Source organism: Perca fluviatilis, chromosome 19 (genome assembly GCF_010015445.1).
Source record: "Perca fluviatilis chromosome 19, GENO_Pfluv_1.0, whole genome shotgun sequence".
Classification (NCBI taxonomy): Eukaryota; Metazoa; Chordata; class Actinopteri; order Perciformes; family Percidae; genus Perca; species Perca fluviatilis.
The window spans coordinates 11,494,686-11,507,750 of NC_053130.1; the positions used below are offsets into that span (position 1 = coordinate 11,494,686).

The 13,065-nt window shown below is 40.2% G+C and overlaps 1 protein-coding gene across 1 annotated transcript; it reads right to left on the reverse strand.

The window, feature by feature from the left end:
* Nucleotides 1-384: 384 nt before the first annotated feature.
* Nucleotides 385-13,021, reverse strand: abcg8 (ATP-binding cassette, sub-family G (WHITE), member 8). Its single transcript, XM_039783268.1, has 13 exons — nucleotides 12,761-13,021; nucleotides 8,376-8,477; nucleotides 8,109-8,256; nucleotides 7,435-7,673; nucleotides 7,012-7,144; nucleotides 6,028-6,297; nucleotides 5,071-5,230; nucleotides 4,535-4,621; nucleotides 3,834-4,033; nucleotides 2,657-2,733; nucleotides 2,218-2,485; nucleotides 1,966-2,093; nucleotides 385-1,612 (listed from the first exon to the last, which is right to left on the reverse strand). The coding sequence occupies exons 1-13, from the start codon at nucleotides 12,803-12,805 to the stop codon at nucleotides 1,475-1,477; spliced, it is 1,995 nt and encodes a 664-aa protein (XP_039639202.1). The 5' UTR covers nucleotides 12,806-13,021; the 3' UTR covers nucleotides 385-1,474.
* Nucleotides 13,022-13,065: the final 44 nt, after the last annotated feature.

Sequence of the window (13,065 nt, forward strand, 5' to 3'; positions counted from 1 at the left end):
TAAAAAACACTCCTGTGTTTTTGGTTTGGCGCACAACTAGGTGGGCCAAAATGTATTGTGAACCCAAATTGATATACAGGCCGGATCTAAATCTGCAAGGGGCCGGATTTGGCCCACGGGCCTTGAGTTTTACACATGTGCTCTATGGTCTCCGATCCTGGCCTAAGATATTCCTGGCTTATGTAACACAAGCTGCTGTGCTGTTGACATCAGAGGGTCAGCCCGGACTGTGGATCTTATTTGTGATACAAATTAAGACGCACGAGAAGTAACACCGTCATCGGGAACTTTTGTTGTTAGTTTTTGCAATGTTTTGCCTTTTGTAACGTTGCGTAAGTTAATAAAAATGAGTACAGTTGACATGAATGGGTAAAATTGCAGGACTTTTTTTTTTTTTATGGTGTTACATGCACCAAATATTTCCTTAATGATTTTACATGAAGAACCATTTCTAAGGGTTTTGTGTGGTGCTGAAATAAAACGCCATTGAACTGTATAATCAGGTCAAAGGATAGCAGAGAGAGTATGAAGACAAAAATAAAACATGCTCAAGTGGAGCAGCTTTACTTAATACTTTACTAATTTGGACTCATACCACGTCAGTAAAATATTTATATCAGGCTTTTGCACCAGTGCAAAAACACACTGGTTACATAATCTTCAATCTATGAGGACACAAGTACAAGCTCTTTTTTTCTGAGTGTGATTTACTAAATCTCTACTAGGCTTTTTTTTTTCTCCAGTGCTCCCTATACTGGCACACACATTGTTAAGCTTAATAACCTTACATATAGAAAAAAAGATAAAGCTGTAGAAAAAAAGAAGATTGAAAATGGAACAAGCAAAAGCTGTAGATGGGTATCTGCCAAAGTGGCGCTCTAATCATTTGCCAAGACAGAGAAGAGAGGGAGAGAAAGAAATTTATCATTTTAACTTTGATGTTAGTGCAGTGCTATGCTGCCATCCAGCAGCAGACAGCAGTACTGCAACAAGTGCTCCTCCAAAACTTATTTTCTTACCCAAATTCCAAATATTCCCATCTTTAAACTGTTAGGTATATGTTGAGATTTATTGACTAGTCAAAGATGGGAGAAATTGCTGCACTTTTAGGAATTATTTTAGACATCAAGAAGGGTGACTTTAGGAGAAGGGTTATTTCACATTTATACCATTAAAGTGTGGAGTGCAGGAGTTTCTGATTTTGAGATTATTGTGAAAAGGTCAATTCAAAACATACATTGTGTTTTTCTCCCCTAAATGAAGCACTTTTTTTTTTACTGTTAAACATCCTAATAAGAACAGCAGAATAACAATGGAAAGCATGGCTAGATTGTCAAACCAGTCAAACTAGAACCCACTTCGTTCCACTGCTGCTGCTGCAAAAAAAAACACTTCCTAAAGTTGAAAACCTGACTGATGTGTGGGTGATATCAGACAGCGTTTGGTCTGATTGTTGGAAATGGTCCAGATGTGTTCACCAGTCCTGACTGGACTTCTGTTTGATGAATTTTAGGGACACATAATAGAGCGCCATGAAGACCAGACAGACTGCCAGCAGGACCAGATAGCACGAGTACAGAGGGTACTGGTTCATGTTCATGGCCTCCACCACCTCAAAGACAAACACAGACAGTTACAGGATTAGAAAGATGTTGGTTTGTCCATGTCCAGTACTTTGATTTTAATAGCTATAATAGTTAATTGTGGTTTATTTATTTACAATTATTGCCCAATATTGTAGTTTTCAACATTTATTCCTTGGAGTGAAAACACTAACTCTAATAAAAGGAAATTTGTACTTTTGGGGGGAAAAAAAGAGCAGAGTGCGGGATTTTTTTCTTTTGTTTCTAAGTTGATGTTATCATCCAACACATCTGCACAGAAGAATTGACAAATGGACAATGTGGAACTGTTTGATTAACACCCATGTATGATTCTGTATTTGTGTGTTTGTTTCTAACTCACGTGTATGCCGTCAACCTGGATGGTGATGTTTCTAATGGTGACGGGGTACTTGTTGCCTCTGAACTGTACCTGCAGCATGCCCTCAAAACCCCAACGCATGAAGGAGGCGTGAGAGAGCCACGAGGCCACTGGGGAATCAAAAACATGCAGGTATAAACATCACATACTGACCAGCATCTTTTCTTTTCCCCCAAGCGGTTCTCTATCCTCACACATCTTTTAACTAAGGACAATGAATCCATCTCCTCTCACCAAGCCACATATTCTCCAGGCTGATGACAAAACCTCCGGTCAAGTAGAAGACCGTGAACAAGGCGTTGCCCATGAATGCTGAGGTCTGCAGGGTGGGCAACGCAGCTGCTACAAACAGAGCCATGGCTCGGCTGCAGTAAACCATCAGCCACACCAGCAGGACGTTTAGCAGGAAACGTTCCGGAGCCTCGTTAAGACCGGCCAGCCAATAGATGGGCAGGCCGTACACCAGGGTGAACACGCAGTGCTCTGGTAACTCTCCCAGGACCTGGGAGTAAGAATATGTTTAAATACACAGAACAGACAGAAATGCAGAAAAACACACATACACATGCTTTTCAACTCCACATTACAGTACTGTACATTACACTAAAGTGTGACTGCAGCATGGATCAAGACTGACCCCTACTGGAGATACAGTTTTATCACTGTGGTTTACCTTGGCAAAGAAGTAGGAGGTGACAGAGTACATGCCGTCCTCCAGCTCGTGGTAGAGCATGGCTCTCTCTGTGTGACCTGCAGAGAACAGTAAGTTAGTTTGTTGAGCTGCAGCAATATAACCTCTGATATCAGGCCTTACACATTGCAACTCTTCTTCAATTACTTTTATGTATACAGGCGAGAGCGCCATCTTGGGAAAACCGTCACGACCAGTCAGTGTTTTCCCAAGATGGCGCCTGTAAACGTAAACGGCACTGTCTTTCTAAACTATCTTTTTAATAAACTGCCTTTACACTTACAACGTTCTCAATGTTTGCGTTTACATGTAGGGACCCTCATTATGCTACCGTGGAAGTGTGGTGCTATTTTGAGCCTTGTTAGTGGTATAGAAATAGTGATTTCTTTTTACTTTACCCGTGCCCCGACAACTAGCGTTATAAGCTAATTAGCGGTTTGCGATAAAACTGGTCACATTCGATTAGCATGAAAACATATCCCAGAGAACGGTCAACTTGGTACACATGTGTTATTAACCCCTAGGTTCATTTTGCACCGGATTTGTCCTTTAATGGCTGTTGGCTGGACTCAGTCTTGCCATCTCTGCAATTGTTGTGATTGATTATAATATAACTCAGGATCCAAGAACACGATGTCCACTCTTCCACAATGATCCTTAATGCCTCTGTTTATTGTCTCTTTTTTAACAAATACAGAGGCATAATAATACAGTCCCAACAACTACACACACACACACACACACACACACACACACACACACACACACTCACACATAAATAAATGTGTAGACAGATCATCTCAACATGAATTGCTTTACTCTTCTTTATACATTTTTGATAACTTTGCCAACTGTTCCAAACCATCTTACCTCTGGCTGGTTTGTCTTGTTACAGTTTTTCACTTTTAATGAATTCTGGTTCTTTTCTTTCCTTTTCATACAATTATTATATGGAAAATATGTTTTTGTTTTGTTTTGTGTAGTTTTCTTCATTTGTTTCAGGTTGTCTGTATACAATGTTTTGTGTTGCTTGTTAAAAGTGGCTATGCTTTTACATGCTTAGAAGATTAGATAACATCAGATTAGATTAAATTTGAAAGTGAATTAACACCTTGCAGACCGACTTTGACTTTCATCCTCGCAAACAAACGTTACTCACATTTAGCTATGACGTCCAGCACCACAGCGAATGGGGTGAGAGCTCCGATCATGTAGAGGAGGGCCACTGTGTCCTGAATGGACAGACGCTCTTCTCCTGCCCCGTAGTAGAGAAAACCGACCAGCAGTGACATGAGGAGGGCCTCGAAGCCGTGGACCAATAAGGTGACCAGGTCTCTGAAGTCATTATACATGTGACGCCTGAGGGAGACGAAAGGAGGGGAGGCCAATAAACACACAAAACAGATTACAAATGGTTGTAAGGCTGATCTTTAGTATATTTATTGTAGCACCAAAACACCACCTGCTGCCATTGAAAGTTCATGAAAACTTTGCACTGAGCAGAGAAATCAAAATGCAAGGCTAAAAGTAGCGTAAAGATAAATGATTGAAAAGTAGTAGAAAGACAAATGCTAAACTAATCAAACTATCAAAAAAAGACAAAAGAGATCAAGCCTAAAGATTGACAATTCCAGGATCACTGTATCTTGTATACATTTTTTTTTTAAATAATATCCATCCTTTTATATAAATAATAGTATTAAATAACATCCAGTTTAAAATCAGTTTAAATGAACATATTGTAAACATGACAAGTGTCGATAAAGGGGTACTTGAACTCATGTGACAGGGTTGTGGAGGTACAATGGACAAAACGGTCAGCAACCACCGCTGTAATACATAAGTGTGAGTTGGTCTTACCTGATGAGGGTCGTAAACTGGTGTAGTCTGCCAGGCAGTCTGTTTTTTTGATTGGAAATGGTGATTACTTTGCTCAGCTGCTGAGGGCTGCAGGCAGGAAAACAGTGGGTCATGTTGTCTGGGTTAGCACACTGGACCGAGTTTCTCATAAATTATTAACATTAAAGGATGAATCTCTAGAAAGTTCACTTTAAAATGTCCTGAGTTTTGCGTCCACAGGTAAAACTTAACCACAAAGACATTTGCCTCTGAAATGGGTCACTCAAAACACTGTTGAGTTGTTGGGTAGAAAGTTGTCCAAGCAACCCGTAAGTGCCATGTAGCTGCGTAGCTGCTGCTTAGATAACTGAGACCGCAACCCCTGCATTTATACAAAGTTATGTCATTGTAAAGGAGAGGGAAGGTAATGAAAGAAGAACTACAGTAGATAAAAAATTGTAGGACATAAGTGCAAACAAGATAAAAGTTTGGAAACGTGTGAATGTATAGATAAAGAAAAGGTGAAGAAAAGAAGGCAAACCTAAACACACAGCTACCTTTCAGTTTGTGTCAGTGCTGTGTTTGTCCCAGCTGATTTCCACATGTGATCGCCTGTGTCTCGGACCTTTTCCATTAACTGCTCAGCCAGAACTCTGGACCGCTCCAAACACTCGGCCTCTCGCTCCGGACTACGCCGGTCTATACTGATCAGGTCAACTGGACACACACACACATACACACCAACAAAATGAGGCTTGAAAAAGTAAAAAGGTTTATAAAGAGGAATGGGTCACATTTGACACCATGGATGTTTAAAGAGTTATAGTATTTATCATTAAGATGCAGATGCAAAACATGTTGACAACTTTAAAGCTGCTTTTGCGCTTTGGCACCAAGAAATGTTAGCCTGGCTCCGCCCTCCTACGTACTTCTGTTCAATTTTCATTTTCCTTCAGTACTACATCTGGGTTTGCGGTATGTTCTTGGGTTTTCTCTGGTCAAATCTTTACCGGTCCAATCAGCGAACAGAGGGAGTGGCTGAGAACGATGACGTTGAGGTTCGGTAACTTTCGGTGAGTTCCGTAATGGCAGCGGAGAAAGATGCGAGCGAAGACATTAAGTCCGTTGTGGCAACGCTGCCCTATATCCAGAAGTTCCTCCCCACATGGTTCGGGAAAAGTTAGATTTTCCAGCTCGCCCCGTTAGTGGTGAAGGAGTTAGCTAAGGCAAACGCTAGTGATGCTAAGCCGACATCACGACCAAACATTAGCGATTGGTTATGGCAGATCCAGAGTGGCTCTGGGCAGATCCAATAGTTTTAAACTTCAACAGAGTACCCGCCTTCAAGGAAGTTAACACTTGTCAATGGAGAGTGGCCAGACTCTGTACAAATGAAATGTACGAAAGTCTGGTAGGACCAGGCTAAAGAAATGTGCCATTCTTGGTGATAACAACTTTGCTGGAAAGAAGCACCACCTAATTCTGTTTTCACAGCTTTCAACACACACACTAACCATAGAAGTCAGAGGGGTTGCAGTATCGTGGGCAGGGGTATCCCAGGGCAGTGAAGTAAGGCACCATGTCACGAGCAGCGCCACAGTAAACAGCTGAACCTGACGACAGCAGGACGACGAGGTCAAAGAGCTGAAAGATATCTGACCGAGGCTGGTGGACCGACAGTAGGACCAGACGGTTTCCCCTGGCCAGGCGAGATAGTGTGATCACCAGGTTGTGGGCTGTAAAGCTGTCCAAACCTGACGTGGGCTCGTCCAGGATCAAAATGCCTGAAATGTAAAAACATTGTTGGTGATCCACTGGTGGTTAAGGGGTTGTGGAGATGCAGAATGGATCCAGATAGATGTAATAGCGGACCCAGATTTTAACGAGGGCTTGAAAATCTGTTGGGATTTCATCTTGTCAAGACAATAAACAACTGTTCTATCAAAAGCCAGACAGATAGGTGTATACAACTTCAAAATGGGGAGGGTACTCTATAATAATTGTTTTGTATATTACATCTTAATATTGTATAACAGAAAATAATACTAAGGTATTGAAAATAAGCTGTTTGGTTATGGATATTGATGAACTATAAACCTGGGTGTTATTTAAATCAATAACATATCTGTTGTTCATTGACAAAATTGTTAGCTTGAGTGACTATTTTTGCAGCTAAAAACATTGCAGCTATTACTTTTTTGCCTGTAGGTGGCGACATTAACATCTGCAGGCCTAAACTGCTACTATTAGGTGGTGCAGGTTACTCAAAAATGAGCTGACAATCAATCACTGAACGGCTCCCCCTTGAGGAGAATCTACATGTGAATCTGCCTGCTAAATGGGGCCCAGATTTTGTAATTTGTGATTCTGTGATTTACAATAGTTACAAGCAAGTTTCACATATAAAAAAACAATAGATGGGAGGCTGAAAGTTTATAATAAAAGTTAAGAAGGGAAATCAAGAGTTTAAGAGGTTGTTTGTCTGTTTTTTCTCTCACCGGGGTTCCAAAGAAGTTGGACAGCTATACTGACTCTCCTCCTCTCTCCTCCAGAAACACCCCTCACATAGTTGTTTCCCACTCTGGTGTGAGCACACTGTCGCAGCCGCAGCTCTGCGATGACATCATCCACCTGTGACAGAAAACAGCAGTGACATAGTTTGTCACATGTAACTTATAACGTGTCATTCAAAACACACAGAAAAGTTTATCATATATTGTTTAGAATTCCAGCTTACTACATTTTGTGGGGAATAAGAAATTGCACTGCAATCACATTTGGTCCAAATGGAGATTATATGCAGAGTGTGACATTTCAAGTATGAGGTCAATGTTTGTATTACAAGATGTCCTCATGCTGTGTTAAGTCTGTGCATGTTTGGATATGGTCATGTCCTGTTGGTCTATCAAGTCTAATCTCACCCTCTGGTCCCTCTGAGCCTGTGTGAAGTGGGTGGGGAGCCTCAGTTTGGCAACAAAGACAAGGGTTTCACGGACGGTGAGGTGAGGAAGAAGGCGGTCATCTTGGCGGACATGAGCGATGCTCTTCTTCACCAGCTGGGGCGTGTTTGGCTTCCCGTTAATCAGAACCTGACCGGACGTCATTGTACCGCCCTCGTCACGGCATGTTATTATGTCCAGCAAAGATGTTTTACCACAACCTGGAAAAAGATGATTGAATGAATTAAGCATCAAAACATAATAAAACTCACTTTACAAGTCAAGAATATGTAGATAACTAAAACAAAGCAGTCAGCTGTTTTAGGAGGCATGTGCTCCATATACTACATGAAGTCTTGGGCATTGATAAGTCTCCAAACGTAGCAGATTTGTTTTCTTCCTTTCTTACTAGTTCATGCAGCTGGAGTCTAAAGAAAGATACAGTTTTTATTGTTTTTCTCTGTTGTGTAATATATATATTCATGTAATTGAGGCTTTGATTTTCCATGTGAACAGTGCTGCTGAGATGAGGCCTTTAGCCAAGCTTGACCGAAAGGCAGGTGGAACAGATGACATTGTCCAAGGAGACTACATGTATTACCTTGATTAGAAACGGTAATACTTAAAAGCAGTGTGTTTGTTTGAGTTTGTGTCACCTGAGCTGCCAATGACGGCCAGCATCTGCCCGCTGTGGACTCGGAGGCTGAGGCTGTTGATGGCTATCTGCTTGTTTCCGTTTATCTCCCACGGCAACTTGAACTCTGATAACCTCTCATACCAGGGGATCTGAGCCGCTGTGTCAACCTGGGACCACACACACAAACACACAAAATGAGCACATACAACATGCATATATACGGTACAGACATGTAACAGTTAAAAGATAAATGTGCACGAGAGCAGAGAGGCTGTCTGTTAGTTACCTCATAATGCAGGTTGTTGACCTCCAGCTCATTGCAACCTCCACTGTAGGTGAAGTAGAGACTGCTGTCTTCTTCAGACGAGAACAACTCGATGTCTGGATGCTGTTAAAGAGACAGCAAAGTAGACAGGTCAACAAGTTTCGCAGAGGCAAGGACTCTATATCAGTATCCATATCAGTTCTAAAGGACAAACTGCAATAAAATCTGTGTGAAGACCATTAAGAGTGATCATTTAGAAATCATAATTTTAAAGTTGCCAAATGTTTGAATAATAATTAATGAATTGTTTTTCGCTTGCCTGCTCACTGTGTACATTGACTATGAACATTGACTGAGAACATTGACCCACAATTTACCTTATCAAAGTATCTGCTCTTCCTATCATCTTCATCAACTAGTTTATTTTACAGTTTTAATTACTTGTTTAATGAATGAGCATGTGACTCAACCATTTGAGTTGCAACAAGCAGGTGCATGGCGTGTACCTGCTTGTGTGTTTGTACACACAAATAGTTGCCTAAGACCTTTTTAGGGTCCAGAGTCCATTTAAAAATTACCCTAATTGTTCATTCCTTCACTTTTCATTATGTAATCCATAACTCTCTCCAAACATTAAAAGTATTGACTGAAAACGTATGATTCAAAATGCAGCACATGCTCACACCAACTAATGTACACACTGTACACTGTACAGCAGCGGTGTCAAACTCAGTTTCACTAAGGGCCACACTGGAAAATAAGAATCACATCAAGGGCCAGACATGTTTAGTTTAATGTTTTTATTTAATCGAAAAAGTCATACATCTTTGACTATATTACTGCATGTCTCATATACTCTTCTCACTTACAGCTTGGTCGACATAAAGCCCCAAAAAAGTAACTTAGCCATCAAAGAGTGGCCTTGAGTTTGACATGCGTTACATTGTATATACTGTAGAAATCATGTAAAATGGCTGATATTGCTGGAAACATGATGTCTCCAATGCTATTAGAAGAAATTATTGAGACTGTTAAAACATTAAGAGTAAAAGTCCACAGACTGGAATGGTATTGACATGTTTATGGTCAAAAGTATTATTGGTTGTGTTGTTAAACCTCTAACGCATAACAATTCATAAAATATACTAGAAAAAATATTCTCTACAAGGTTCGACAACTTCATTACTAAACACAATATACTGTGTGATCAGCAATGTGGTTTCAGGGCTACATAGGACAACTTCACATGCACTTATTCAATTTGTAGAAGAAATAACGGCATATGCAGTGGGGATATTCTTGGATCTTAGGAAGGCATTTGATACAGTAAACTACAATTTATTGCTTATGAAATTACACAAATATGGAATTAGCGGGACTACACTTTCTTGGTTAAATAGCTACTTACATAACTGACATCAATATGTTGAATTGCAAAACCTTAAATCAAAGTGAAAGAAAATCACCTGTGGGGTCCCCCAGGGGTCAGTGTTGGGACCATTGTTGTTTAACTTAAATATTGCATTGTGAGGTGTCAAAAACACTGAAAAGCATTTTATTTGCTGATGACACTAATCTGTTCTGGGGGAAATCTGGAACAATGCTTGGATACAGTGGGAAATGAATTTAAAAAGATGAAGAGCTGGTTTGATGCAAATAAACACTGAACTTAAGTAAAACAAAATTTTAAATTTTTGGGAATTGTGCAAAAAATGTACACAAAAAACTTATGACAAATGACAGTGAAACAGAAAAAGTAAAACAACTTAAATTGCTGGTAGTAATAATCGATGAAAATTCATGTTGGAGGCCACATCATATTAAGGCAAAAATATCCAAATCAATTGCAATACTGTATAAAACCAAATACCTATTAAATCAACGCTCATTGTACACGTTGTATTGTTCCTTCATACTGCCATACGGTACAGGCCAAAAGTTTGGACACACCTTCTCATTCAATGTGTTTTCTTTATTTTCATGACTATTTACATTGTAGATTCTCACTGAAGGCATCAAAACTATGAATGAACACATATGGAATTATGTACTTAACAAAAAAGCGTGAAATAACTGAAAACATGTCTTATATTTTAGATTCCTCAAAGTAGCCCCCCTTTGCTTTTTTGATAGCACTGCAAACCCTTGGTGTTCTCTCAATGAGCTTCATGAGGTAGTCACCTAAAATGGTTTTCACTTCACAGGTGTGCCTTGTCAGGGTTAATTAGTGGAATTTTTTCCCTTATTAATGGGGTTGTCAGTTGTTATTAATCAGTTGTGTTGTGCAGAAGTCAGGTTGATACACAGACGACAGCCTTATTGGACAACTGTTAGAATTCATATTATGGCAAGAACCAATCAGTTAAGTAAAGAAAAACGAGTGGCCATCATTACTTTAACAAATGAAGGTCAGTCAGTCCAGAAAATTGCGAAAACTTTGAATGTGTCCCCAAGTGCAGTCGCAAAAACTATCAAGCGCTACAATGAAACTGGCTCACATGAGGACCGCCCCAGGAAAGGAAGACCAAGAGTCACCTCTGCTGCTGAGGATAAGTTCATCTGAGTCACAAGCCTCAGAAATCGCAAGTTAACAGCAGCTCAGATTAGAGACCAGATGAATGCCACACAGAGTTCTAGCAGCAGACACATCTCTAGAACAACTGTTAAGAGGAGACTGCGCGAATCAAGCCTTCATGGTCAAGTAACTGCTAGGAAACCACTGCTAAGGAGAGGCAAGAAGCAGAAGAGATTTGTTTGGGCCAAGAAACACAAGGAATGGACATTAGACCAGTGGAAATCTGTTCTTTGGTCTGATGAGTCCAAATTTGAGATCTTTGGTTCCAACCGCCGTGTCTTTGTGCGACGCAGAAAAGGTGAACGGATGGATTCTACATGCCTGGTTCCCACCATGAAGCATGGAGGAGGAGGTGTGATGGTGTGGGGGTGCTTTGCTGGTGACACTGTTGGGGATTTATTCAAAATTGAAGGCATAGTGAACCAGCATGACTACCACAGCGACATGCCATCCCATCCGGTTTGCGTTTAGTTGGACCATCATTTATTTTTCAACAGGACAATGACCCCAAACACACCTCCAGGCTGTGTAAGGGCTATTTGACCAAGAAGGAGAGTGATGGAGTTCTGCACCGGATGACCTGGCCTCCACAGTCACCGGACCTGAAGCCAATCGAGATTGTTTGGGGTGAGCTAGACCGCAGAGTGAAGGCAAAAGGGCCAACAAGTGCATTTCAGGTGACTACCTCTTGAAGCTCATCAAGAGAATGCCAAGAGTGTGCAAAACAGTAATCAGAGCAAGGGGTGGCTACTTTGAAGAAACTAGAATATAAGACATGTTTTCAGTTATTTCACACTTTTTTGTTAAGTACATAATTCCACGTGTTCATTCATAGTTTTGATGCCTTCAGTGAGAATCTACAGTGTAAATAGTCATGAAAATAAAAAGGAAACGCATTGAATGAGAAGGTTTGTCCAAACTTTTGGCCTGTACTGTACATAATTACTGTTTGGAAGTGTGGGGAAACACTTACATAACAAACACTGAACCTATATTCATCCTTGAAAAGAGAGCCATAAGAATTGTAAATATAACCACTTATAGAGCACCAATTAATCCACTTTTCATCAAACTAAAAGCACTAAAGATATTGTTGACTTTAAAACTGCACAAATCATGTACAAAGTAAATAATCAACAGCTATCGAACTGTATCCAAGGGTTGTTTCAAATGAGAGAAACTTTTGTATTTCAAAAGAAAGTTATAAGAACAAATGCTAAATATCACTGCATCACAACCAAAGGAGTTAATTTATGGAACAGCTGCAGTGAAGAGATGAAATCATGTACAACAATGAGCAATATTAAGAGACTTTTTAAAATGAATACTGTATATTGAATGATACGAAAAGGACTCGAGGTGATAGTATTGTATACTGACTGTATGGTTCCTGGGCTTATAAACTAAGTCTAGTTTGGATGGGTTATTATTCGGTTTGATATAGATAGAAGGAAACAAAGATGGAAAAGAAAAAAATGTGTAAATGTGTGTGTGTGTGTGTGTGTGTGTGTGTGTGTGTGTGTGTGTGTGTGTGTGTGTGTGTGTATGCATGTACGTATGCATGTGTGTCTATGTGTATGCATGTGTTTATGTGCGTGTAGGTAGGTAGATATACGGTACATGTATGTGTATGTTAACAGGTATAAATAAATGAAGCATCAAATTGTTTTTTAGAGTATGGACTAAGTTTTAAAGTTCAGTGGTTTTGGGGGTTGGGGATAAAAGGAATCAACAGAAGGTTTAGACATGGTTTTGATTTAACCAACGTATATCAGTATATTAGTAGAGCAACTCAAAACCAATGCCTTGTGATCCAATGTAATAAACTGACCTGTAAAGAGCTGTTTGCACGGTTGAGGCTGGTGTCTGTGTCCATGATGATACCAAATGCTGGTTGATGTTTGTAGGGTCAAGAGGTTAACACCCCCTCTTTCTCCTTCTGTTCAGTTTCTCTCTTTTTCTCTCTACGAGTCTTAGCCTTTGTTTCTCTCCTGTTGTTCCCCTGTTCTCCGTGTCTTCTCTTTGTTATATAGTTTGACTCCAGTCCAGCTGAAGACCTCCTCTTGTCTCAGCTCACAAGCCTTCTCTCTCAAAGCGTCCAAGTTCATGTCACGTCAATTCTTCATCTGCTCTGTC